General features: G+C 37.1%; 5 protein-coding genes across 7 annotated transcripts in view; all 5 read left to right on the forward strand.

Annotated features, from left to right (window-relative positions):
- LOC100123363 (longitudinals lacking) overlaps positions 1–9,649 on the forward strand; it is a 280,984-nt gene extending 271,335 nt beyond the window's left edge. For all 3 annotated transcript variants that reach the window (XM_031931280.2, XM_031931282.2, XM_031931281.2), the window contains exon 7: positions 7,132–9,649. In XM_031931280.2, the coding sequence (XP_031787140.1) occupies positions 7,132–9,242 (2,111 nt within the window). In that variant the 3' untranslated portion in view covers positions 9,243–9,649. The remainder of the gene's footprint in view (positions 1–7,131) is intronic.
- A 2,513-nt stretch (positions 9,650–12,162) lies between these two features.
- On the forward strand, positions 12,163–13,846 carry LOC103316282 (zinc finger protein 546-like). Its single transcript, XM_031931399.1, has 3 exons — positions 12,163–12,166; positions 12,498–12,647; positions 13,548–13,846. Exons 1-3 carry the CDS (start codon positions 12,163–12,165, stop codon positions 13,844–13,846), a joined length of 453 nt encoding a protein of 150 aa, XP_031787259.1.
- Positions 13,847–16,044: 2,198 nt separating this feature from the next.
- On the forward strand, positions 16,045–17,185 carry LOC116417585 (gastrula zinc finger protein XlCGF8.2DB-like). The gene is made up of 2 exons (XM_031931326.1): positions 16,045–16,149; positions 16,558–17,185. Coding segments are annotated over exons 1-2 (237 nt in total). The 5' UTR covers positions 16,045–16,148; the 3' UTR covers positions 16,794–17,185.
- LOC103316281 (PR domain zinc finger protein 14) lies at positions 16,988–18,192 on the forward strand. The gene is made up of 3 exons (XM_031931398.1): positions 16,988–16,994; positions 17,355–17,534; positions 17,819–18,192. The coding sequence occupies exons 1-3, from the start codon at positions 16,988–16,990 to the stop codon at positions 18,190–18,192; spliced, it is 561 nt and encodes a 186-aa protein (XP_031787258.1).
- A 2,841-nt stretch (positions 18,193–21,033) lies between these two features.
- Positions 21,034–26,395, forward strand: LOC103316232 (zinc finger protein 219). The gene is made up of 2 exons (XM_008208961.4): positions 21,034–21,603; positions 24,092–26,395. The coding sequence occupies exons 1-2, from the start codon at positions 21,297–21,299 to the stop codon at positions 24,604–24,606; spliced, it is 822 nt and encodes a 273-aa protein (XP_008207183.1). The 5' UTR covers positions 21,034–21,296; the 3' UTR covers positions 24,607–26,395.
- Positions 26,396–27,680: the final 1,285 nt, after the last annotated feature.

The following is a 27,680-nucleotide window of genomic DNA, read 5'->3' on the forward strand; positions in this document are numbered from 1 at the left end:
GGTAATCTCTGCACCACATCCGTCATGGACCCCCTAAATCTTCACACTCATATGTCAATATCATACTGACTAACGACCTTTTTTTCCTCTGTTAAAAACACATCTTAATTTGCTTTCAGCTCCGAACAAGCCGACGCTGCGAGTACGTCATGTTGCAAAGCCCTATTATCCTCTGAACACGTCCTATTTCGTCTCGGCCGAACGTGTCCCTGCCAAGCAGAGAAGTCGCGAGAAGCAGTTCTACTGCAGCAAGTGTAACCAGGGTTTCACCCTCAAGAGTAATTGCGTTAGACACGAGAGATACGAGTGCGGCCAGAATCCTAGATTCATGTGCCCGTATTGCCAGATAAGATGCAAGCAGACGTCGCAGATTTACACGCACATCAGAAAGAAACATCCTAATGAACAGATTTATGTGGTCACCGTGGATTTTAAGGAGTGAGATAGGGTTGAGAGAAATAAGACTTTTTAGGGGTAGGATTGTGTTGATAATGCTATTTTTGGGGGAATATAATCAAATTTATGTTAGGTATATATTTTTATTTTATATTGTTTTTTTTTAATGTAATCTTCTTGATATTGTTTAGTTATTAACTGATGGATATATTTAGTACGTCTCAAATAAGATTGTAAACAATGACTGAAAGATCTGTTAAAAAAAATGTCTTCTATTCAAATTGATCCTTGGAAACATGTGGTTGTAAAACGTGCGCTTATTATTTAAAATGCTTTTCAAGAATCATTATAAAGTTGTTATTTTTTAGTACTAATATACATACTTTATTTTTTTTATTTCTTTTGCTTTTTATTGTTGTATTATTTCCATAACAGTACATAAAAATGTTAATATTAAAATGTATGCTTCCTAAATAAGAATATGCATTAATATTCTTAGCAAGTTTAAATCAACCTATATTATTTTGTAGAACTTGACAATTCAGAAACTGATCAGGTTGATTAATTATTAAGTAAATAAAGTCCATATAAAAACCAATCAGCCTGATTTCAACGTTATTTTCCATTGAAATTATCGATATACTGTGTGTTAGTAAAAAAATTCACACATCAACACAAACGTACACAAAAACTTCAGCTTTTTGACAACCACCCCTTCGACCCCTCATTAACCATTTTCATTTTTTTTCTCCGCAGTCTCGTCGATGTTGCCCCAGTTCTACGCCCCTTACCTGTTACTGAATCATCCTAGTGGCCTCCAGGTGATGCCTCATGCGTCGTCGAGCTTAGCATCGCCGCATCGCCAGAAACGAGTCCAGAGTATGCACCGGGAACACGTGTGCACCAAATGTGGCAAATCATACGTCTTTCAGCAGAGCCTTAACCGACACCGCAAGTGGGAGTGCGGACTTGAACCAAGATTCAGGTGCCCCTATTGCAGCTACAGGTCAAAACAGCAGAGCCATGTTAAGGAACATGTGAGGAGGAAGCACGATGGGAAAAGGGTTAACGTTATTAAGATGGTGGACTGAAATAGTTAGATTGATTTTGTTCTTTCTTTGTGATTTATAGAGGTAAAATTTATGTTAGACTGTGAACGTGTGGAATTTTCTTGATATTTTTGTACGGTTATAAAGTGTACGAAAATGCATACTACACGCACAACCATGCGAGAAAAATTATTGTTTGATGTATAAAGAAATCGAGACTATTGTTTATGTTATTTTTGATTTAGTTTTACAACGCTCTCAATATATACATTTTTGTTCACCATGAAAGTGTAAATAATGTACATTTAAATGTAAGTTTCGTACTCAAGACAAGATTGTATCGCTTATTTATAATCCATGAACATGATGACTTATAAAGTGACTTTATGATATATTATATTCTATTCTATAATAAGTTAACAATAGTAATCTGCGTACTTAATACAGAAGCAATGTAGCTATTAATTTATATGACACGACCTATAAGTCATATACACTCAGTAGTATTTTCAACTGTAACTAGATATGTAAAGTGCCAAAAAAAAAAAAAACAAGTCCTGTAAAATAAAATATTTAAATTCGACCAATCCTATTGCTTTCTATTTTACCATAAAAAATGTATTTCCTTTTCCTAATCGATACGTATCGTTTGATCATTAAATATATAGCTTTTTAATGTCTCAAATTTTCGTCCCTCACCTCGACGCACCGCCTCTTACTAATTCATTAATTCTCATTCCAGATGTTGCAGAAATTAAGCAAGAATTTCCCTCCTTATTCCCGTTCTGCTCTATAAACTTTGACATGAAGCATCATTTTTTTCCAAAAATAATCTTACCAAGAATCATAGTTGTATCGACGATGGCATCGAACAAAAGTGACGTTGAAGTAGACAACAGGCCGAAACATGTGTGGAAAATGCGGCCGTTTATACAGATCGAAAAAAGCCATGAGACAGCATGAGACTCGTGAATGTGGAAAAGAAGCAAGGTTCCAGTGTTCCTATTGCCATACCAAGAGTAAACAAAAGACGACTATTTACAGACATATTAGAAATTGTCATTATAAAAAGCTAGTCTATGCCAGAGAGGTTGATGCATTGAATTAATAATATTTTTTCAAGGCTGAAAAAGAATTGATATAATCAATATTGTATATAGGACGTGTGTTAGTTTAATACTCACCTTGTAATACTTATAATGCGAAATAAATAGCCTAATTTATAAATTGAAAATAATTTTACTAAATTTTGTGTCTACAATCTCTAAATTGTCTTGTATCGTCTTTGAGAAATGTAACGGGGAAAAATACACGTTTGTTTCGTCTACAACTCCGTCCAGTTACGACATATAAAAACCATAAAGTCCCAGCTAATAAAAAATCCTAACTGATCTTACTATTTCAGCTCGAAAGGAGCCAAAAAAATCGGGTTTAACAAAGGTCTGTCCACGCTGTAATCAGGTTTATTCGTGGGTTACGAAACTACGAATATACGTGAAAATGAGCTGCGGTATTACCAATTGCAGTGGTCATTTCAGCTGTTCGCTGTGCCCATTCAAATCGCAGCTGGAAGAAAGTTTCGTGGAGCATCTGACTGTAGACCACAGCATCGTACCGATGTACTGATTGATTGATCGGTTTCAAGTCAAAGATTTTGAAATCGATGTGAGGGTCACTTTAAATTCAGCCGAAAATCGAATTTGAGCAAGAACCGAAGCTTAATGTCCCTAATGAGTTTTGTTAATTAATAAAATTTTAAACCCTCATTCTATTATTTTGTGTTTGATTGCCCTAAATATTAAAACTGAGATAATTTTTATCCCACGTTTTTTACGAACAACAAATTTTTCATCTCCTACACATCTCTTTGCTTGGAATATCATTTTCAAAAATCCATTGCAATACATCTGTCTCTCTCTCTCTCTCTCTCTCTCTCTCTCTCTCTCTCTCTCTCTCTCTCTCTCTCTCTCTTTCTTTCTCTCTGGTCCATAATTTCTATTTCAATACACTGATAGCATTGATATTGCATGAAGACGACTAATGTCCACCCTATCTAATCACTTCACCTCTTTTGTTCCAGGTCGACATTCTCTGGGTCCAAACTTCATGGTATCCTTGCCCTCGACATCTCGAGACGTGCATCTTCAGCGTCGACTACGATCCAGCGAGTCGGTCCTCAAATCCAACTGGTCCCCTCGCAAATATCTCTGTCCCGACTGTGGCAAAACCTTCAACATCAGAGCAACTCTGGTTCGCCATCGCATTTACGAATGCGACGGTAGCGAGCAACAGGATGATGCCAAAAACTCGAGTTCCAACAATCAGCCAAGCAAACCCGTTGTCAAGAGAGACAGCAAAAAGACAGCCAGAAAGAAGGTGACCAAGTCATCTAATCAGAGCCAAATAGCTTTGGGTGGCAATAAGGCAAAGAGCATTGCGGGAAAACACGTTTGCGAGAACTGCAAGAAGACGTACACTTTCTTGACTTCGCTCTGGAGGCACAGAAACTACGAGTGCGGAGTTGAGCCTAGATTCAATTGTCCTGTCTGCAGAGCCAGATTCGCACAGAAAAGCAATTTGGACCGGCATGTGCGGAGCAAGCACTACTAGAATACACTTTAAATTAGTTTTACGAGTTTACAAGCGTTTTACTTATAATTGTAAATGCACAAAGAATGTCGTTGCATTGATTTTATTTTTAATCGTAAGATATTTTTTTCTCAATACCTTAATCTATGAAGATGGTGCGATTTATTTACTATATACATGTGATAAGCATGATTACGTAAACAGTTCAAACTAACACGTTCAGGTATACCTCTTATTTGTAGTTTGCTCATCATCAAGCCTTAGGACAAAATTTTAAGGTATTATCGAATGTATATGTTACGAAGATTTGTACATTTCTTAATAATTATTTCAATATCTTTAAATGATTTTGGGCCGTCAGATATGTCTTATGCATCACATTAAATATGTGTAGCGCCAATGAATTTTATTTTTATTTCACGACGTTTACGATTGTTTTCTATTTGTGCTATGAGTTATGAGATTAATTTAGAGTTTATACAAACAATGATGAAGATGCAGATTAGCACACGCCTAGTAATAATGTCCTAATAATGCAACTACATCGTATATGTATTGATTTTTCAAGAATGAATAAATGAAAATATACAAAAATTCCACGAGAAAATTCACTCTCTCAAATTTATATAATGAAATGAATTCGCACTTCTGCAAATCTTATTTATTTACAGTGCTTAATACTTTCCTCTCGTTCGCACAACATCCTCAAGGTAAGAAAACGTCACCAACACATGGTTCTTTTATTCTCGCTGTTACATCTTAAAGTGCGCACAACCGTAATTTTTATTTCACCTTCCTAAAATGTAAAAATATCACTAACCATCTTTGATTTTGATTGAATTTTGATTTTGTTCGCAGACTTGGAACCAGAGTATGATCCCCTTCAAATACCGACGGTCTTGGCAATACCTCAGGACGTAAGACGTTTACCACGTACTCGTCGTAGAGCTGCTAATTTCAGCTGTGTGAACTGTAACAAGTCTTATACAGCCAAACGAAGTCTGTCGCGACACATAAAGCACGAATGCGGAGGACAGAAGAGGTTCCACTGTCATCTATGTGTCGCCAAGTATACTCAGAATACGACACTAAGGAGGCACTTGATGCAGAGGCATAACATATTTATCCCACCGAAGAACATGCATTGAATGAAAAGAAGAAAATAATTTTATAGGTTGTTCGAAATTTCGAGATTTTCCAGCTGTTAATAATTTTTTTATATTTATTTGTATTGACGAAGAAAATACTTTTTTGTTGAATACGAACAGTTTTTTTTTATTTTACTAAAGTTAAAACTTGCAATCGTAATTTGTTCACAGTTTAACTGTTTTGCCAAAAAGTGCTGTCTCTTGAAAAAAGGTTTCGTGTAAATAATAAATGTGACTTTATAAGACTAACTTAAATAAGTGTATCGTTAGAAAATAAACCCTGGAAATTAAACCTGTACTCAATAATTTGCTAGTCGAACTTCTTGGACACGTAACCGAACTGTTACGGTACTAAATAATATTGTTAATCTCTAGTTCCAGCTGTTCCAGGATTGATCCTAATTAAGAAACGCATACTCATGTGCTCTGTGTGTTTTCGTTACTTTTTGGCAGATACAATCCATCTGCATATCAAAAATGTACCAACAAAATGAACTACTGCTACTACTGCGACCACGTTTATTCGACAAGACATAATCTAGTGGTGCATATGAAGTGGCACAACTTTAGAACTCCGCCGCAGTAAGGAATATACGAAGAGAAGTAATTAGCAAAAATACACCACTTCAAAAAAATGTGTTATCGTACAAAAAGCTTCCCGAATTTGAAAATAAGACTGATTAATTACTTTTTTCTTATATATGTAACTAAGATTTTTATTAAAAAATGATTCATGTTTTTTCACCCTAAAAAGGAAACCTCCTTTTCTTGCATTTTTCAAACAATTTTTATACTTGAATTGTGCGGAAAAAATGTTAATAAAGATATCAATTATTATTAATAAAATAATACTGGACAAAAGTATTGTGAAAGTTTAAAGGAATTGATATTTTTAAAAATCATTTGTTAACAGTACCTTACGTTATTATCTTCTTATATAATATATAACAACTAGCTGATTTTTATCAGAAGATTGAATTTTGTGTTATAATATTCTTATTTTTAAATCTCTACATGTGCATGAATGGCTTTATTATCTGTACTAATCGAAAAACATTTTCATTTAATGATGCACAGCACTTTTTTTGAACACAAAAATACAATTCAACGGTCTAAAAAATTAGTCAGCGTACATAATAATATACCTTTGTAAAAAAAAATATACAGGTGCAACGAATAACTTTTCAATTTTTCCTACCAGATATTAATTTATCATATTTTTTTCAGCTGGCCCTCTGGCGCTCGATCCGAATTACTTGATAGCTCCGAAATATCGGTACACCGTAATTAATCCGGGTCTTCAGTGTCAACAGTGTGGTAAGTCGTACTCGCATCGTCACAATCTGCTGAAGCACATCAATCACGAATGTGGAGGACAGCGTCACTTTATCTGTTCGATTTGCCAAATGAGATTCACGCAGAAAATTAGCTTACAAAGGCATTTACGGTGCAAGCATAATATCGACACCAAAAGATTAAAACGAAGAAATCTTATTTGAGTATTATATGTTATGAGAAAAAATTGTTATACAAAAATAAAATTAAAGACTCAAGTTTTACTTGTAAACTAATTGCAAATAAAATATATCCTTAGATATTGAAAGTATGTAAAACTAGGAGTTTATAAATAAAAAAAGCATTTCCTAAAATCTTTTTCATTCACTTTGTGACCTTTCGTGTTCCCGCATGAAAAGGTGGTATTCACTTGCAATTTGGAACACTAGCTTAACTAATTTTATGTTTCACCATCAGTAAATCCTTGTAAGTATTCTTTCTTCGATTCATCTTCTATATCTTTATACTAATCATGGGTCTTATGTCTTTTATGAAATAAGCGACATTCAATCTAATCTGTCTCTAAAAAATTGGATGTCAAAGAACTGTTTCGTGCCTCATTTAGACGAATTTGAAAAATTATTTTTGACTAATTCTGACGTTTAATATTTTAGGGCTCGTTAGCGAACAAATGCCACAGAGAAAGATTGTGGAAGAACACATGAAGCAAACCGTAATACTGCGTAATGCAGAGGATTTTATCGAGCCACAAAATCAACAACAATCACAAGAAGTAAACCAACAACAGAACGTTCAATTGCAAGAACAAGTGCTCGTGCCTACACAGGCTGCCGAATTATCACATCCCCAGCAACAAGACCTTTGTCACTCGGTTTTATACAGGGATCGCTTGTACATTCTGCTTCAGCGCCCTCCTCAACAAATGTATAAACAATCAAATGTTTCTCCGCCACAAAATTCTAACTCTGCTAATAACACGCTTCAACAACCTGATACTTCGAGTGCACAAAGTTCGGATTCTACTAAGGCAATTCTTCAACAACTATCTCATTTGAGTGCACCGATAAGCATGTATCAACCATCTCCGCATTCCCGTGCACCTATAAACGTGCAACAACTAGCGCCTCATTTAAGTGTATCTCCAAATATGTATCAACAACCTTCTTATCCAAACGCACCTATAAATGTGTATCAATCAACATCTCATCCAAATTCGCCTATCAATATGCATCAACAACCTCCTTATCCAAGTGAAACTATAAACGTGTATCAACCAACAACTCATCGAACTTCGCCTCTTAATCTGCACCAACCACCTTCTTATCCAAATGCATCTATAAACATGCATCAACCAACAACTCATCCAACTTCGCCTCTTAATCTGCATCAACCACCTTCTTATCCAAATGCACCTATAAACGTGCATCAACCAACAACTCATCCAACTTCGCCTCTTAATCTGCATCAACCACCTCCTTATCCAAATGCACCTATAAACGTGCATCAACCAACAACTCATTCAACTTCGCCTCTTAATATGCATCAACCACCTCCTTATCCAAATGCACCTATAAACGTGCATCAACCAACAACTCATTCAACTTCGCCTCTTAATATGCATCAACCACCTCCTTATCCAAATGCACCTATAAACATGCATCAACCAGCTACTCATTCAACTTCGCCTCTCAATATGCACCAACCACCTTCTTATCCTAGTGCACCTATGAACATGGATCAAACGCCACCTCATCCAAATTCAACTATATTGAACGTGCAACAACCACCTCCTTACCCTAGTACACCTGTTAATTTGCAACAACAGCCTCAAAATCTACAATCGCCCCGGAATCGACAATCCCCGTTCAATGCGCAGCAACAACCACGATCGTCGCATGCAGCTAAATTGAATTCACCTCGTGCAAGTCATCAACAATCCAAGCTTTCACATTCACCAAGTCAGTCACAGCGGCACACCTATCCTTCAAAAAAGCAATATTCACGTTCAATTCTTATAGTAAATTCAAATCCTGGCCCTTCACAATCATCTCGCAGAGTTGATCAACGACCCCAATCGTCGAATTCGCGTCACTCACAGTCATCCTATGAGCACTACGAACAGCCGCACTCGTCGCATCAGAATCCGCCTTTGGTTCAACAATCTCGTTCTTCGCACGATTATCAGCAACTGTCGAATTCTCAGACACAACCACGCCAGCCAAAAAAGTCCGCGCCTAAAACGCGCAAAAAGGGAAAGTCTCGTCAACCTACGAAGAAATCAAATCAAACACACCCACTAAGAGAACAACAACCACCTATGCCTCGAGACTCACGTCCAGCACAACAGCACTCACCTCAAGATCTACCTCAACAGCTAATTCAGCAATTACCTGATCAGTCACTTCAACAGCCTCAACAGCCACCTCAAGAATTACCTCAACAACCACCTCAACAGTTACCCCAACAGCCACCTCGACAAGCGGTCGAACCGTTGCCTCCACAACGACCTCCACGTCCAGATGAACCTTTGAACCACTGTAGCTTTTGCAGCCTACAATTCGCAACTTTTGACGCATATAAATTTCACTGCAATAAACGTTGCCCTCATAATAAGTGTTACGCCTGCCAATATTGCTCCAGTCGATTTACGCAATACGTTAGCCTGCGCCGACATGTGTTGCAAGCCCATCGTGTTTACCTGCCGCCAGCGAGAACAAATCGAAATAATAATCAAGCGGAACAGGAGCTTAACGATAGCGATTAAAATGATTGTAAAATGTTTTGATGATGGCGCTTCATTTAAATAACATAATTGAAAACTCGATCAATGTGATTTTAAGTAAGATTTTAACATGATAGTACAAATAATTCAATTGAAACCACAAAGTGCCATGAATGAATGGATAATGAATTATTTTAAAATACTAATTGTCCCAATGATATTTATAGCCATGCGCCAATCGATAATATTATTTCTTTACTTATAAGTGATTATTAAAATTTTTTCGAATACTTTTATAAAAATTTAGAAAAAAATGAGAATCTTTATACGACTAAATGAATATGATTAACATGCGAAATATGCCATGTTGAGGACGACAGAAAAAAATATACTACATGTTATGAAATAATTGTAAGATAAATCGATACAATACAAGTAAAGCAATAAATGAATAACACAGATATTTAAAATTAATAATCGCGCGATCGTTCCTTGATTGGCTTTTGATAAATAAATTTGATTTTATCACATCTTTAACCAGCATCTTATTTTATTTTGTTATTCTATTAGTGAGACATCTTTATACACTCTCTATCCCTCTATGAAAAAAGTAGTCTCTTAAAGTTGTTTATGAAAATTTCTATCTCTAAAATCAATCTAACGCATACTTTTCTTTTATTAACAGTTCTAGGGCACCAGCTATTCTGCAATACCTTACCAAAAGACGTCTTGGAGCAGTGCAAACGAACTCTGCGTTGCCTCAAGTGCGCGAGATACTTTAGCGACTTCGGCAGCCTCAGGAAGCACATGAACTACGTTTGCCAAGTGGATCCCCTTTACAAGTGCCCTTACTGTAGTCATCGGGCCAGGATGAATACGCTGCTGAAGTATCACATAATGCGCGAACACGCCAACAAACCCGCGAACAAGTCATTTCCGATCAATTATAGTTTCAACAGTAATCTCAATTACGAGAGAAAATTTTATTGATCAAATGTCATAGTATAATCTACTATTGTATAGGTTACTGTGAATAATTTCGACTGCATATATTGTAACGTAAAAGTATTGAAAGTAATTCTTTAGTCAACTTAGCTTCGTGACCTACTTCCATTATAAGATTATCCATACTCGTGAATTTAGAAGTATGATTTTTTATTTAAATTTTTTCATACGTAAGTGTGCTGATACGTAAATGGTGTTTTTTTTTCTGTGAATCTCCCGAGCGCAGAATAGTGATAGGTACATATTTTTAAAAATAAATGACTTTATTAAAAAAAATAATAATAATAACTACGTGTGTTCTGTTTCATTGATCGACGAGAAGCTCCATTTTATTTTTATTATTGTTCCATAGTCAATCTTTTGGTATACACGATTAACCATACGATATCTCATGTTTTTTTCCAGCTTGCTTAAACCGCAAATCGCGTACACAAAAGCAATCTTTGAATACGCTTATTAGAAACTTAGGTTAGTAAACTTATGCATAACTAATTCCATCCTCGCTTACTAATCATCCTCTCTCGGCATCTCTGCTTCTAGCGAAACACACTCATCCGTCTAACCGTCTCTCCTCGGCTCTGTTTCAGGCTACGGCTACTACCAAACGACGTCCAATCCTCACCAGCGATTCATCGCACCTTCTCAGGTCAAGCCTCAGACGTCGAAGCCACAGCACGAGTGTCAGAACTGCGGAGCCGTTTTTCAACTTCGCGCCCTGTTGAAGAGTCACGTTCAACTGGCCTGTAAAAGGGTGCAACGAGTCGACGTCTACCAGTGCAACCAGTGTCCTTATCGCAGCAGCTACAAGGCCAACATCGAGAGACACGTGAGGAATCTGCACGACAGGCAGAGCACCGAGTTCAAGTGCAAGCTCTGCAACTTCAGAAGCAAGTACTCCTACTGCGTGAGAAGACACATGAAGACTTTCCATCCGATGAGTTGAATTGTAAATTCGAGTGTAGAATCAAATTACGTGAATTTGTACGCGTACTACGTAAGGGTCATTGAAAATTTATTGACGGAATTCAGATAGAAGTATTTTACGTTATAGACGAGATTCAGTCGAGTAATTAGGGCCTATATATATATATATATATATATATATATATATATATATATATATACACACACACGCTTTTATCATAGGAAAATTTTGTTTCGTGACGAAGAATAGTGTATACATGCATCATACTCTCGCACGAGATGTGAGCGACTTAAAAATGGCAAGATATACTTTGCTCGATGTTCGTAATTCACGAAACGATAGTATCCATAAGTTTTATATATGATTTTTTACTACACACATGCTAGAATTAATAAAATGTTTCCAGAATACATTGACCGCAATCTTAATTTATTAATTCCTCAATAAGCTATTACAGAAAAAAGGTTGGTATCTTCTTCTCTACCGTCGTTCCTCTCATCGATTCTGTAAATAATGTAAATATTCAGCATAAAATCATTCGTTTCAATCTTCACAAATCATACAAATCAAATTAACACGATTACTCGGTACTATTACACCGATTTGAATAAATCTACGCGGAATATAATTTTCGAGCTTATTTTTTAAACCACAATACTCAGTTCTAAGCAGCATATCATAACCAGAACTCACCCGAGTTTCCTTGTTACAGTGACCTACTGGCTTCCATCCCATGCCATAGCGGAAAGCGAAAGCTGCTGGCGAGATCAACAGGTGTCCCGAGTGCACGTCTGCCAGCAGTGCGGCAAGTCCTACGCGGTTCATCGATCGCTTTGGCGTCACCAGAAGTTCGAATGCGTCAACTCGATGCCAAAGCTTAGCTGCGATATCTGCAACTACCAGAGCCCACACAAGTGGTGCATCGACAACCACAAGAGGAAGCGACATTCAAAAATAATCTGAAAGCAGCGGGGCTGCATTTGACAAGCTTTTACAAATGAAGCAAGCATTTTGTACGATTAAATGGTCGAAATGAGTTTGATTATAATTTTCGATGCTTTACTAAACCAACCGATGTGATAATTTTGTACTGTGTTAATGGAATTACAAATCTTTATTAATTTTTATTTTTTATGATTTTTGACGCATCCATAGGCTAATGACGATATATTGTTGTTTGAATTTTTATTACTTATAATAAAAGCGACCTATACGATACTAACCACCCGTATTTTCATTGTCACTTCACACGCTATACAAACGGACAAAACAATCCCTATACGAATTAAATAAAACCTCTAACTCCTCGCTTCAAAAATCGACCTTAAAATCCCAGACTAACTTGCAATCGCTGTTTGTGCTTGCAGGAGGTGGTTCTCAATCTCAGGACTACCACAAGACTTACGTAGGTGAGCGGTTGCTCGGCTACACCTGCACCAAGTGCAGCAAATTCTACAAGATGTGGAGCAACTACTTGAAGCACAAATGCGAAGCGCCTGAATTCAAGTGTCCGCTCTGTCCGTTCGCTGCTTTCAAGGCTTTTATACTCACCGCGCACAGGACTGAGCATCATCCCGACGCTGGAAATACTTGAGAAGATTTTCCTATAAATGTGTTCCCATATTTCATGTAGTTGAATTGCGTTGTAAAATTCAAGTCCATAGAGACGACGACAATAAATATTCTTTTCAGAAGAAAAATAACTATTTTGTTCCAATCGATATATACCATTAAACTTCGCTGAATAACAAAAGACACATTATACGATTCATCACACTATATATAACTGGTACATCTAATGAAGCTTCAATAGAATATCCACATACAACACTCGCATGTGCAGTTATACAGCCACGATCAAACCATTGTACATACTATACATCTCGAATCCAAACCTGCACCGACACTTTATACCTACATGATGATTTTTTCTTTATTTTCTAGAGCTGTCTTGTCATAACTGCGGCAGATCTTATTCACGCAGAGACAATCTACAACGTCATATCCGCTTCGTTTGCGGACAGTCGCCGAAATACGCCTGTCTTATCTGCAACCGAGCTTTCAAACAAAAGTCCAACTATCATCGGCATGTGCTCAACATGCACCAAACGAATCTAATGTGATTGCTGACCGGAATAAAAGATGAACATGTATATTTATTGAATCCATGCGAGCATTGCGTTATTGTCAAGTTGACGACTGTTTTTTTTTGTATTATTTTTTTAAATCTTTATTTCGCAGTGTATATTGTTTACATGAAACGTATATGATTAAAGAACTATTTGACTAAGCCACATTTAACTTAGTACCCCTATTGATCCTATTATTTGCACGAATATATCACATGCGAACATTTATCGTAGCACCACATCAATCATTGCATCAGTAGATTATATTAACAGCTTTTTCTCTTGCAGACCTGGCCCACGAGACATATCACTCATGGGACAATCCTCTATTACCCGACCAATCGGAGTTCGAATACGATGTTCCTCAACCTGGAATGAGCCACGCGATAGTTTTCAACCAGCAAAAATACGTCTGCGGCCAATGCGGGAAGGGCTACAAGTACATGGTGAATCTGCAACGTCACCAGCGATTAGAGTGCGGCCAGAAGCCTCAATACCCGTGCACAGTGTGCAGCAAGGCTTTTTACAGGAAATACCAGCTGAAGAATCACCATCTCAAAAATCATCCGAATAAAACCGATTTGTAAAGAAAGATGAATCTTGTTCATAGTATTAAAATGGTTAATAAAATCGACAAAGATGAAAAAAAAAATAAATAAATTTCCAATCATTCGTGCTATCGTGATCGTGTACACTTCTTACAAGCTTAATAGCTCTCTTCTGTGGTAAAGGTTGCATGCGCTCACTTGATCTCTCACACTAATTATGTCCGATGTTCAAAATACAAAAATACACCCGGAAGCAGCTTTTTCCCCATAGCACCCAGTCCACAAAAAGCTAACCGTCCTTTTCATTCCAGCCGACGACGCGATGCTGACAAGCGCATGGTTACCAGTTCCCAGCGAGGCACCGACCATCCCCGAACCCATGACAGCCGAACAGTTCCTGGAGATAGACATTAACAGCTTCTACCTGCCGACACCTCCGACCTTCGAAAGCGAAACCGATCACCTATTTTCCAACAGCCAAGACATAGATGACGGTCATTCCATAATCGAACAACCGGAAGTCAAGGGCAGAAGTCGAAAAAGCGAGGGCAATGTCAGCAGTGTCACGAAGCAGAAGTACTACTGTCTCGACTGCACCAAAGCCTTCTCGCGAATGGATAGTCTGCGCAGACATAAGAAACTTTACTGCAAAAGGGAGAAGAAGGAGGCGGATGCTAAACAGCCAGAGATGAAGGAGGATAAGGAGGAGGAGAATTGAGAAGCTATACTGCGGTTTCGAGGAAGTATCTACTGCAGGGACCAAGAGGAATCCGCCTAGCCTTTTCGAGAAGTTGGATAGTTTTTAGAGTACTTAATGCACAGGATTATTTTTTAATTGACATTGTATACAAGCACGAAATGGCATTTGTTTTAAGTGATCCAGGGAGATTTGGATTTGTAACTGATCTGTGGTTTTGAGATTAAACGTTAGTCTCGTAATTATAAACATATATTATGAATTTGAAACTCACACGTTTAGCTTATAATATTAGTAACCGAATACCTCACATACTTGCACGTCAATTATAGAGTCAAAGATGGATTCTTGAATTTCTTGAAGATAAAACTTAGGTACATGAATAATGAAAATCATCCAAAAAAGTTATATTAACCTGTTCTAACTAATACATACGTAAGAATCATTGTAAAAATAGTTTTAGGAAAATAAATTTAATCAAAATACACATTTACTCTCTGTTTCGTCCATAACATGCACACAAAACGATTTCCCATTCAAGTTCTATCGACGAAGCGGCATCGTCAAAACGCCAAGGTACATATACGCAGAGTATTTATACTTGCAACCATTATCTGCATTTTAATAGTGTTACATAGTGCATGTTTATTTGGAATCAGAAAACTGGAGAAAATACGCTATACTTACTTAACGACAGCATATGCAAACATTTTTTAAATAATACTTTACAGCTATTAAAAAAATTGCATTTTGCAACTTCGAAACGCTCGCAACTAACCCTCCATAACTGTTCTGCTTTTAGGCTGGTGCTCGCGATCGGTTACCAGGAGGAAAAACTTTCCCTGTCCAAAGTGTCCTGCCGGATTTTCGGAAAAAGGCTCGCTGACGCGTCACCTGCGCTACGAATGTGGCCAGAGTCCACGATTCGCCTGTCCCTATTGCATATATCGTGCCAAGTGGACTTCGAGCATTTACAATCACGTGCGCAGTCGTCACGTCGGTCAGAAAGTCTACTGCGTGGATGTGTACGCGAAGAGGGTACTCGGGGGTAGATTTGTCTCTTAGAAAGTGAAAACAGAGTTCCTATGAGTCGCTGATGATTTTAATTTTCGTTTCAAGCTGTTTTAACGACTGAAGAGACTGACTATACGAATCTAATCATGTAAATGTAAACTGTATACGGGAACGCATAAGTGTGTAGAATCATGTTCTAAATAAATTCCTTTTTTAATAAAAATATACGTATAGTTTCCTTTCGATACGTGTGTTGGAGTGAGCATCAGCAATAGTCTTTAAGTTGTGACGTTTACTGCACTTGACATGATTCTTAAAAAAAAGCTCAGCATTCGTGTACTAACCTTTCATTATTTTTCGTATTTTTTTTAGATAAAATCTACTACTATGCAGAAAGGGATCCATTGGCTCTGGAAAACGTCGCAGAAGATAAACATATGAGGAAAAAATATAGCTGCACTCGTTGTGGCAAATCGTATTCTTGGGGTAAAAATTTAAGACGTCATCAAGCGCTCGAATGCGGAGTTTTGCCAAAGTTCCATTGCTCGGTTTGTGGTAAAAATTTCGTCAGACGTTATATTCTGGACCAACATTTCAAATCACAGCACACAAGAGAGCACTGCAACCAAAAGTAATAAACCTAAGAAAAAGAGATTTTCGGTAAAAATAATTTACTGTTTGAATAATAAAGTAATACAGAAATTATCCGATTTTAACGTGTATTCTTCTGTATTCCGTAAATGACAATAAGATACGTAAATAAAATTATGTATTTTTTCAAAACATTTTTAATAAAAAATTTTATAATTGTTTGTTAACCGTTAATAACTTTTTTTTACTTTTAATCATATAAAAGTGCATCATTTCAAAAAATGTTCTTCCACATTCTATTTCTGCGCTTTAAATAACGACTGAAAAGCTTTTAGTATATCCATGTTATAAACAAATTTTGACTGTAAAAAAATCCACCCATAAGCATGTTTTACAAAGAACAGTTTCGCAGCTATCCATCCTAACTTCGTGCTTTCTTTTTTTTCAGTGACGAATAGCTGGTCGGTCGCAAGCTCGACTTACTCGTTGAACGAAGTCGCGCTGCCGTTCGTCTGTCACCGCTGCGGCCGTCGCTATGCCCACAAGTGCAACCTGATGCGACATTTGAGGCTCGAATGCGGCATTGCGCCGAGATATCAGTGCGATCAGTGCATGAAAAAGTTCAAGCATCGGCACCACCTACGCGAACACGAGAAGATTCATGCCCTGGCGACTATGTATTAGTTATTATTATATTCTAGTCGGAACGATTTTGAAGATATGATTCCACCTTTCCTTTTTTAATTTATACAATCTATCGGCTGTATGGATAAGTCTGATATTATGAATGTACTCGATTATTTAAAAAAAAAACCTGTTGATTTCTTTTATGAAATCGTGAGAAAATTGATTCTCCATTGCGGTGCTACAATCAGAATATGGTTGGTTTTTGATGTTTTAAAAACGATTATATTTTGTCAAACGAACGGGTATATGATACTTTGTGATACTTTTGAAGTGTATGTATGTATTACAAAACTGACAATTTATAGAAATAGGTACTCTAACTTTTTTTACTAAAAAATACATGTATTTATAAAATTCAGAATAATGATAATAAAGATAATCATTTTCTACATCCGCTGTTCTAATTGAAAAAAAAAATCAATCAGAACTCCCAATTTCCTATTTTTCGTTTAACTTTTTCAACGTCGGTTACCATCTAATTTTGTTTTGTCCAAATATACTAATCATCCAATCATTTCACATAGTATAAATAATTTTGTTCATTCATTTTTCTTTCAGACGACGATACTGACAACCAATTTTACGCCTTATGCGTCGCCCGAAGTACGCTAAGAAAAGTGATCAGAAAACAGAGTTTCTACTGTCCAAAATGCCCCGCGGTTTACGATTACAAGACTATTCTCAATCACCACATGAAGCACGAATGCGTCAAGACTAAGAGATCCAAGAAATTGACGTGTTGGTACTGCCCATACGTCTGTGATTGGGGAATGATAGGAATGGCACGACACGTACGCTCGAAGCATCCGAAGGAAATTTGGCAGAGATTAACATAAATAAAGCATTGCTTACGCAATTAAAATTTAAATCGACCTTATTATAGCAGTACATCATTGTATATCGTATCCCTTGTACACCGTATCCTTGCAAAAACCCATCATTTTTCCACACTAAATAGCGCGCATGCAGACATTTCAAGCTCTAAAACTTCACCGCTTGACTATGTCCTCTCTACTTTCCAGGCCCAGACGACGAGCCGAGGAACGTCGTGGAGTTCAGCGTCGTCCACGTCGAGGATATCCTGTCCCGGGCGTCTACCAGCCAAGCTTACACCCCCGCACACAGCTCCGCGAGTGGCAAATTCGATCGAGTCCGTCGCGGTCGTCCACCAGTGAATTCCGCACACAAGTATCTGTGTCCCAGGTGTCCGAGTAGTTTCACCTATCTGCGCGGGCTGAATCAGCACCTGAGATATGCCTGTTACCAGAGGCCCAGGTTTCAGTGTCCTTATTGCCAGCACGTGAGCAAGTACAGATACGCGGCGTACAATCACGTGAGACAGTGTCACAAGAACGAGGAGGTTTACTGCATCGATCTGAAAGCTCAGGAGCAGTAACGTTCTATGAATTGACATTCATTTTTTTCGTTATTTCATTGATTTTGCGTGTACGCAAATGCACGTTTCGAAAATAATTTTAATGTTATGAATAAGTGTAGAAAAGTACATTTTTTCTTTATTCTAAAGTCGGAATATATAGTCATTCGAATTATGCGTTTAAAATGCTGTGTTATTTGAGAAAAATCGAATTTTATATAAAATAAATGTTTACATCATGTTTAAAAATTATTGCCTTATTCTTATAACCTACACCCTCACATCTCTTTAATCGAACAAGTTTTTCATTTCGTAGCTTCTCATTGTTTCCGTTTTTCTTTTAAAAATGTCCTGAATAATATCTGTTGTAGTGAGTAAATACTAATACGTAATGAACTGCGCGAGTGTACAAACGTGTCTCTATGAAATTATATCGTTTCTAGGCTGGTACATGCCGCATCCGAACAATCTACGTCTGATCTCCAACGATTTCATCGACCCGTTGCCAGGCATTATAAGCGTCAGATCCACGGGAAAATCAAAGTCCAGCAAAACCCAGAGCTTCCCCTGTCCGAACTGCCCGAGCGTCTACAATCGCCGCACGAACTTGACGCAACATCTCAAATACGACTGCTTCAAGGATCCGAAATTCAAGTGCCCCTACTGCTACTACGTGACCAAGAGAACCTTCAGCGTCTACGGACACGTGCGCAAGATGCACCAGAACCAACGGGTCGGATACGTCGACGTCGACAGGCCCGACGAGTTCGTCGAGCCGCAGACTTAGTGTCGTAATATATTTTTGTACGAAACCTCGTGCATCGAATAAAAAATATTTTTGACTAAAAAATTAACTTAAACGTGTATATTCACTAACCCTTCAATGCTAACGCGTACGAAAGTAGTAAAGAGCTTTTCAGAACCCGCTAACGCAGCTTTTTACCCTTTCAGATGAGCCCGAGGCCCTGGATGAGACGAGAAAAGCCGCGAAATGCTCGATGTGCGGGAAGCAATACGCCCACGATTACACGCTGAAGCGTCACCAGAGGTACGAGTGCAACAGGCCGCCGCGATTCTTATGCGCTTACTGCCCGAAACGCAGCAAGCACAGGAGCGACGCGAAGGAGCACATCGCCAGGATGCACAAGAGCGAGCCTGTGCATTTTTTCGACATGGACCTCGACTGATTAGATTATAGTTATAATAACTTTTACAATTTTTTTTTTATCGAGAGAAATCGAATAAACAAATGTTAGATACGCACTGAAGCTTTAAAATTCATTCATAAACTCCACAAGCGTAAAACTTTCCCTTCTACTCCCTCTCGCAAATACAATATATTGTACGACTCACTCCCGAGTATTACAGCCGCACTAAAATCTATATTTCTCTCTCTCTCTCTCTCTCTCTCTCTCTCTCTCTCTCTCTCTCTTTCGCTTTCTCTTTCTCTCAATAGCCGACCTTCTTAAGCCGAGCTTACGGTCACAATTTTCTCATGCCTACCTGTGCTGCTCTGCTTTCAGAGGCAGTCCCAACGAGGCGGCACCTGCGCGCCCGCATCGAGCCGATAGCTTTCGTCGACGTCTCGGGGGATCACCTGATGCAGCCCATCGGCTACGAAGAGCCGACGCTGCTTCCGCCGCCACCGCCCCCACTTGTGCCTCATCAGGCTTCGCTCGGCATTCCCGTGGAGAACGAGTGTCCCCGTTGCGGCAAGCAATACGTGCGCGCGCAGCACCTCAAGCGTCACATCGAATTCGAATGCGGCGTCCTTCCGAGGTTCCTTTGTTACTACTGTCCCCAGCGCTGCAAGCTCAAGGATAATCTCACCAAGCACATTAGAAAACTCCATCCCAACGAGTGCATGAGGTTCTACATTGACGGCGAGCTGCAGGAGTATTGATTTTTGAATTTTCAAAAACATTTTAAAATATGTATGTACATAAACTGTACACTTTGTAAGTTTAACGCGAGTTTTCTCACTGCTATAGCGTGTGTAATTAAATTATTATTAAGTGATAAGGAGAGCATAATCGTAAGCTGCGTCTGAATGAGCGAGCTTGTTAGCTTATCGATGTATGGTATACTAGAGTGTAAATATATCCATAACTCGCGAAATTGATCCTTTGTACAGAACGCAACGTTCCTTTCCGCGATTCAAAATTACGCATACTGTATGTACATAATAATACAGCTTGTGTGAGAGAAAAAAAAGCCAACAACCTGTTTTATGTAAATTCCCCGACTGACTCATTAAAAGCAAAGGTTCACACACAAAGAAAAGCCGACTTGTAAAATAATTTCGAGCGTATAATCCTCTCCAAGATCATAAAACCTCTTTTCCAGCGGCAGCGGCGGTATACGCACGTAAGTATACGGAGTAGCAGAATCATCCGCTCTCTGCTCTCTCACTCTCTCTCTCTCTCTCTCTCTCTCTCTCTCTCTCTCTCTCTCTCTCTCTCTCTCTCTCTCTCTCTCTCTCTTAAAGTCCCCACCTCGAAAACTTTCCACTATCAAATTGTTTGGAGCCGAATCAATCAAGCTTCGGGCGCTACTTTACGCTATACACGCGGGTCCCGCTTGCGCGAAAAAAAACCGTTACGAGCCGAGAAAGAGAGAGACTGTGTCGCGCGAGAAAATGTGCTATACATACGTATATAGGATCTCGGCAGGCATAAATTTGTGCTATGCCGACGCCGAGAGGGGGAGAGAGAGAAGGAAGAGGAAAAGAAAGGAAAGTCGGGGGACCACGCCGGCGTTCTCTCTCTCTCTCTCTCTCTCTCTCAGTGCGCGCATAGTAGCCTCGTTGTTCCCGTAGAGACTCGACCTAACCTAACCCCGCGAAATTCGTGCTCTCTCCCTGTCTCTCAGTTCGGGGGGCCGAACTTTTCGGAGTATAGCGCTCGCTGCGTGTAGAGCAAAGCCCGAGCGCGCGCGTGGACGATGCTTTGTTTGCGTGGGTTTAAGCGTTGCGACCGTGTGCCCATCGGTTGTTAAACAAATGGCCGGTGTCGGTATCGCGTATTTTCAAATCGTTTCGAGAGTGAAAGTATCGGGCTGTTGGCTGCCGGCTTCCGTCGCGGAAAACTCCGCAGAAATATGTGCGAAAGGTTAGGACATAACCTATGCGGAAAAGTGCGTTTTCTCCAATTTTTGCGCGTCTCGCGGACCCAAGCGGTAATGTATTGTGTGCCGAGGTAAGAAATACGCGTTGCGCGAGAGAAAGGCTACCAGCCGATTCGGATTTTTCGCTGAGGAGCAAGACTCGGCGAGGATCAGGATTTTCGGAGCTGTGCGAATGTTGGACGAGGAAATCGTGCGTGGAGCCAGATTCGGAAGCTGCAACTACTTGTTGCTCAGCGCACCTAGATCTCGTGCGGTGCTTCAAACTGGAGGAGGACAATGGGGACTGTGAGATTCGGCGAGAATCAAGTAACATTTACTCCGTTTTTTCGACTCTGATGGCCGTTTGTTTACATTCGTCACGGTTCTACAGAGATTGTTTAAATGACGAGTTTTCATTCGTTGCGTATTTCGAAAATTTTTTTTTCTTTAATTCTTTGCTGCTATTGAGGTTAACTTTGTGCGATATTATTAATTTTTGATAATTTACTATCTATTTACTCAAAGGAATGAAATGTCAGTGTGTCTGTGTGTAGGTTTATGTGACACAGTGACATTATACATTCCTACTTGCCCAGTCAAGTGCGATTATTTTTGCCTAGAGATATCGTAGAAGAATTGGTTACCGCTTGATAATATGCTCAAGAGGATATGCGATACTTCCAATTGAGTTATAGATAGTTATTCAACATTGCTTTGATCAAAAAAGAAATGAAGAAATAACTTTGATAAAATTTATCTAATATGCTTTATCGATGAAAATTATTATTGATAGCATATCTATTGAATGCTCTCCAAATGAAATTTGGTTTAATTGTCTGATAGGCAACTCAAAGATTTTTAAATTTTCATTCTCCCATATTGTGTATTTTCAGTTTCCCAGAAATATACATAGTTGTCTTTACATTATTAATTACTTTAATTCAGCTAATATTAGCAAATATGAAATAGGTTGGTACAATTAAGGTAATATCATAATGCTCGAAAAAATTTAAGAGCGTGAATGAAAAACAACATGCTAGCTCATTGAACTCTTAATTTTTATTTGAATAATGACTGATTTACATGAATGATTTTTTTCCAAAAGTTTATGTACGTACATTAAGTGATAGATTACTAATGCCAATCATAAATTATTGTTCATCGTGTAAAGACTTTGAACATTTAGCAATTAAGTTGTGGCTTAATGATTTTGATGGGTGAATAATATGTATGTCTGAGAGTGTCTTGATTTTCTATTAATATTATAATTTTAAGCTATTTTTAACAACTACTGCTAAGGAATTGAATTTTAAATCTTTTCTTTTGATTTAGTTGTTTTGAAAATAACTTTTTGTAGTGATCTATTTTACATAATCATAACAAAAATTAACCCCTCCGAAGAAACCTGCATACAGCTACAAATTAATAATTGGTTCTTTGTAATAAAATAATGGCACCCTTTTATATTTTTTATGCTGCACTAATTATTAAATTTTTCTTTGGATAAAGAAAAATTTTACACCCAAATGGCCCATAGTTTATAAATAAGTTGGTATCTCTTACTAATTATAATGCACAATTATTAACATTTTATTTGTTTATTAATTTTATTCGATGTTAAAATTTCTAGCACATAATTGTATCTCCATGTACAGCCCTCTTTTATAATTAAAGATCTCACATATTTGATTATATAATCTGAAAAAAAGGATTATGTCATGAAAAGTGAAACTACTAGAAAATCAGCGATGACGAAACACTAATATCCCGAAATATGGGTCCACGAGACTCGCGAAATTCGGCACATACGAAACCTACATTTCTACTGTTATACCTGGAGCAATCCAGTTTGTACTTTCCCTCTATTTAAATTCTTATTTTTAATGATACAAAACATTCATTTTCGATGCTATTTATTTATTCCTATCAATAAACGACCCTTTATCCTTTCTAGAAAATGTTCATTACAAATGTTCAATTTATTTTTAATTATATCTTATTATCATATCATCAGGATTTTATTAATGTTTGTTTGTTTTTTATAGCAAAATACGTTTTTTTTTTAATTTTCAGTTAATATAGGAACACATAAATAAATGAAACTTGGCTACAGCTACGAAAACCATAAATGAACGTAAACACGGAAGACGCAATTTTTTCGAATTCAAGATACTTCACAAGGAAGGATACTGTGATATTTTTGAGCAAATATCCATACCATAAAATACCAAACTGCATATTTGCAACAAAGCGTCAATACTTTTACGCGAATTTGTGTACTCTTTTGTAAAAAAAAACTTCTTTGTAATTAACAAATGTATAACAATATTGTATGAGCTATTTTTTTCAGAAAATTCAACTGTCTTTTATTTAATACCACGTTTTTAATATTAATATTTGAATGGTGTTGGTATTATCTTTCAAGTAATTAATAGATTTCCTACTTTGCATGAAGTGTATTGATAATTTTTTTCAGATATATTTACGTTATTTATATCATTCGAGATATTTATTTATTTTTTGCATGATTCCTTTATTTTAGTTCCTCAATAAAAATTATATAGTGCATCCTTCCACAAAAGCTCCTGACATTTTCCTCTGACTTGAAACTCACTGTGTTGAATCATCATTTAAATTACCTAAATAGATGTATAATTTGTATTAATTTTTGTTTGTTTTACTATAAATCGCACTTTACCCGCTAACTAGATAACTTCCCCCCGACAACCCCATATGTATAATCGCTAAGTTAATCTAATACGATCAACAAATAAATCGAGAAACTCTTATAAAATATATGATTAATATTTTCTAGGTAAAACAAGCCGTCTGAGCATGATTTCTTTGCTACGCCGCAACCGAAAACAGAAGGCCAAAAGCCAGCAGCGACCCCTGACACGCAGTTTGATCGTCGATCAGCGCAAGGAGATGGCAGAACCCGTGGCCAATCTCGAGCTTTACAACGACAACTCGTTAGACAGCCTCGTCTTCGCTGCTTCCCTTGGACTAGCCTCGATTCATCATCCGTCCCAGTCACCAAATGACGTCCTTCTGTTACTACAAGATCAACCGAATAAACAACAGCAGCCGCAGCAGCAAAAACAACAGACCACCAAAGGGCAGCAGCAACAGCAGCAGCAACAGGGTCAAATGGAATTTCATTGCAGATTTTGCGGAAAGGGTTACCGATGGAAAAGTACGATGAGGCGACACGAGACGCTCGAGTGCGGCGACAAGCCGCCGTCTTTTCAGTGTCCCGAGTGTCCCTACAGGGCTAGACAGAGGGGCAACCTTACGGTGCACCTGAAGCGTCATCATCAGAGGGTCTAATGATTGACGATGAGTAATTTTTTGGATTGTACATTTTTTCTTTTGTATTGCCAACAATGTATCTAGTTGGCGCCTTTTTGAATTCTTATATATTTTTGAACTAAATTTTATACCGAATTTGTGATTCATTGATATTTTGTTAAGTTTTTCTCGACTATATCGTGGACCGAAATTCTTTGGATGCTGGCAGACCGATTTCAATGCTACCTTTTTTCAGCTATATTCTCGACTCATTCTTTTTTATTCAACGAAATAAGAATGTTTATGAGTCTAAATAACGGAGTTTCAAAATCGTGGCTAATGATTGGTTAATCGCGCATTGTACACAAAGTATGAAAAAATTTAATACTATAATTGACGGTCTTCATTCCACTAAAATTTAATAAAAACAGCTTTTTCGTGATACGTATAACATCAAGAAATAAAATACAAAAGAAGATTTTCGTAGGATTAACGATATTACTTGTTCGTGAGAAAATTGATTATTTACAGGGATTTACTTTCAATTTGATAAATTATTTTTGTACCAGCCGTAATGATTACCTACGTTTGTAAGATATTAGAAGTGTGAATATTTTTTTCTACTTATGATTGTCCTTTATGAAACCGTAGTAATCGTTGCTTTTCTATCTACAGTGATATTTTGTTTTGCCTACTTTAACTATTGTATAAGTTCATAACTAAAATTAAAAAATTCATGGTTTACAATTTTCCTATTTATATCTTCTGTCACTTGTTTTTTGATGTTTGCTCGAAATTTGATATGTAATTTATATGGTATTGCATATAAAATTTCATTTAAGTTATTATTTCATGAGAAAGCTGGTGCGATCACGAAAGATTTTCGAATTTCGATATTTATGTAAAATGATCATATTAAGTCATCTCGTTGTCGTAGAACTTTACAATTTATACACTTACGTATTAAGCATTTATATAAGAACTATTTTCGCGAAAAACATGGAAGCTATTTTTACAAAAAAAAAAACTTACTTTTTAAGAATTTCGTAGTTATGTAAGTTCAGTGAGTGTCGATTTTAAAGTGATTCATACCTTTCGATACAAACATGTAAGAGACCTTAAAATTAATATTGTTTTAATGGAGCAAGCTAAAATATAAGTGCGTCATAAATATTACTGCTACTACTAATGGATAAATATCATTGAACATTTAATATTTCGATTTATATATCAAGTATTGGAGATTAACACAGATATTTCATCTTGCTTCCGTGGATTGATTAAAATAAGTATTCGTAGTTTGTAATTAAATTCGATAATTTCGTATATGAATTTGATTTAACCGCATAAGACAAATATTTCGGGCGATATTCCAGTCTTGATGTAACGGGTCCAATTTTCAAATGAAAAATCATGATAATTATTTTTTATGAATATTTATCAAGAGTTGCCGTTGTGTACGATGAAAAGGCTTTTATAAACAAACATGTACTTTTGACTATTTATATTACAAAATGTGCCTTACAGATGCATACATTCTACAAAAGACATTCCTTTTCTACACCGGGTGATGACATTTATTTGACATAAATGCTTACCTCATCACCCTTGAACTATTTTATAAAATGTAACTGGAAATAATTTAGGGTTTGATAACTTATAACTACATGAAACCTTAGATTAAGCCCATGCGATCATATTTTTATAATCATTTATAATGTGTGTATACTCAATACAATAAATAAAACATCTTTGATATATACCAAGTATTTTTATAAACTTGTATGTATAGTACTTATTAATTAAATAACATGAAACTGTACATGTTCTTTCAGTGTCATTTATAAACCTGTCACACCTTATATTTACAATGCATAAACGCATCATATGTTTCCCTAAATTTACAGCAAGAACATGCTCTAACATAATTTTTATTTTTCAGGTGTACCAGTTGAAAAGTTAACATTTAAAATAGCAACAGGCCGAAAATGACCGCACAATTAATACAAAAACAAACTATGGCTGATGAGAAAACAAAATTATGAAAAATTTTATTGGTGAACCCTGGAAAGAACTTTTTTTTACAAAATTTATTTTTGTTTGTATTATTTTTTTTAATAAAATAAACTGAAATTTTGTTATTTTTTTTAATATTCATTACTAACAATGTCTTGTTATCTGTAATTATCTTATTTTAACTTTTAGAGAATAAGTATACGCATCTCTCTATAATTAGAGATTAATTTTCTTTTGCTTCAGCTGCTACTATACTTCGTAAGAAAAGCCTTTACTTATTCTTTATACTCTGCCTTTATATTTTTATTCACATCAGCATCATCTTAATTTTAACGCTTTTATTCTCCAATTTGAAAACTTTTACTCTAATCATTATGTTTATTTCAGTGAAATGGGATACACATAAAAACGCATCGGTTAAGGATTGCTTTAAACCTAATGACTTGAAGATTTACTTTTTACACGATCGAAAAAATTTTGTTTTTTACGAGACCTGCATTCATTTCTATTCTATATCATCGTTTTACTGCATACGCTATATACTATATGATTTCAAATTTAACGCATATTTCAAACTTTAAAAATCTACAACAATCTCTTTCTATCGCACAGCTATACAACGTTTCGTAGTCCATCTTTTCTCTAAAACAGTTTTCCTTAACTTTCATTTAAAACAAAAAAAAACAAAGCTCTAGTCCGTCTTTATTCTCAAAAACTCTATTTTTCGCTCGTAAAAAGGAAATCGCTCGCACAAAGCAAAACATCCAAAAGCTCCCCGACCCACAGCGCATAGACCATGTCTACCCCCCTCTGGTATCTAATCAGTCGCGAAACGCGACCTTCTCTCTGTTTCAGCGCAAAACCTCAGCCTTGCCGACCTGCGTCGTTCGGCCTCATCCTGGCAGTCATGGTACACAGTACCGTCTATAGTCTGGCGAACAGCCGCGGCTGCAAGCTCAGGCAGCCCCGGCTCGGATAAGGACCTCTCTGGCTTGTCCGGGAGCCCCGACTCCAAGGAATTCGCCTGTCAAGACTGCGGTCGAGTCTACAAACTGAAGAGCAGCCTCAGGAACCATCGCAAATGGGAGTGTGGCAAG

This window comes from Nasonia vitripennis, chromosome 5 (genome assembly GCF_009193385.2).
Source record: "Nasonia vitripennis strain AsymCx chromosome 5, Nvit_psr_1.1, whole genome shotgun sequence".
Classification (NCBI taxonomy): Eukaryota; Metazoa; Arthropoda; class Insecta; order Hymenoptera; family Pteromalidae; genus Nasonia; species Nasonia vitripennis.

Excerpts from the sequence above, each read along its gene's own strand:
- LOC103316282 (XM_031931399.1), top strand. Across the intron at positions 12,648-13,547 it reads TGAATTCAAGTGTCCGCTCT|ACCTGGCCCACGAGACATAT; the intron begins GTCCGTTCGCTG and ends TTTCTCTTGCAG.
- LOC103316281 (XM_031931398.1), top strand. Across the intron at positions 17,535-17,818 it reads GAGATCCAAGAAATTGACGT|GCCCAGACGACGAGCCGAGG; the intron begins GTTGGTACTGCC and ends TCTACTTTCCAG.
- LOC103316232 (XM_008208961.4), top strand. The coding sequence starts at position 21,297 with ATGCGGAAAAGTGCGTTTTCTCCAATTTTTGCGCGTCTCGCGGACCCA. Across the intron at positions 21,604-24,091 it reads TGAGATTCGGCGAGAATCAA|GTAAAACAAGCCGTCTGAGC; the intron begins GTAACATTTACT and ends AATATTTTCTAG.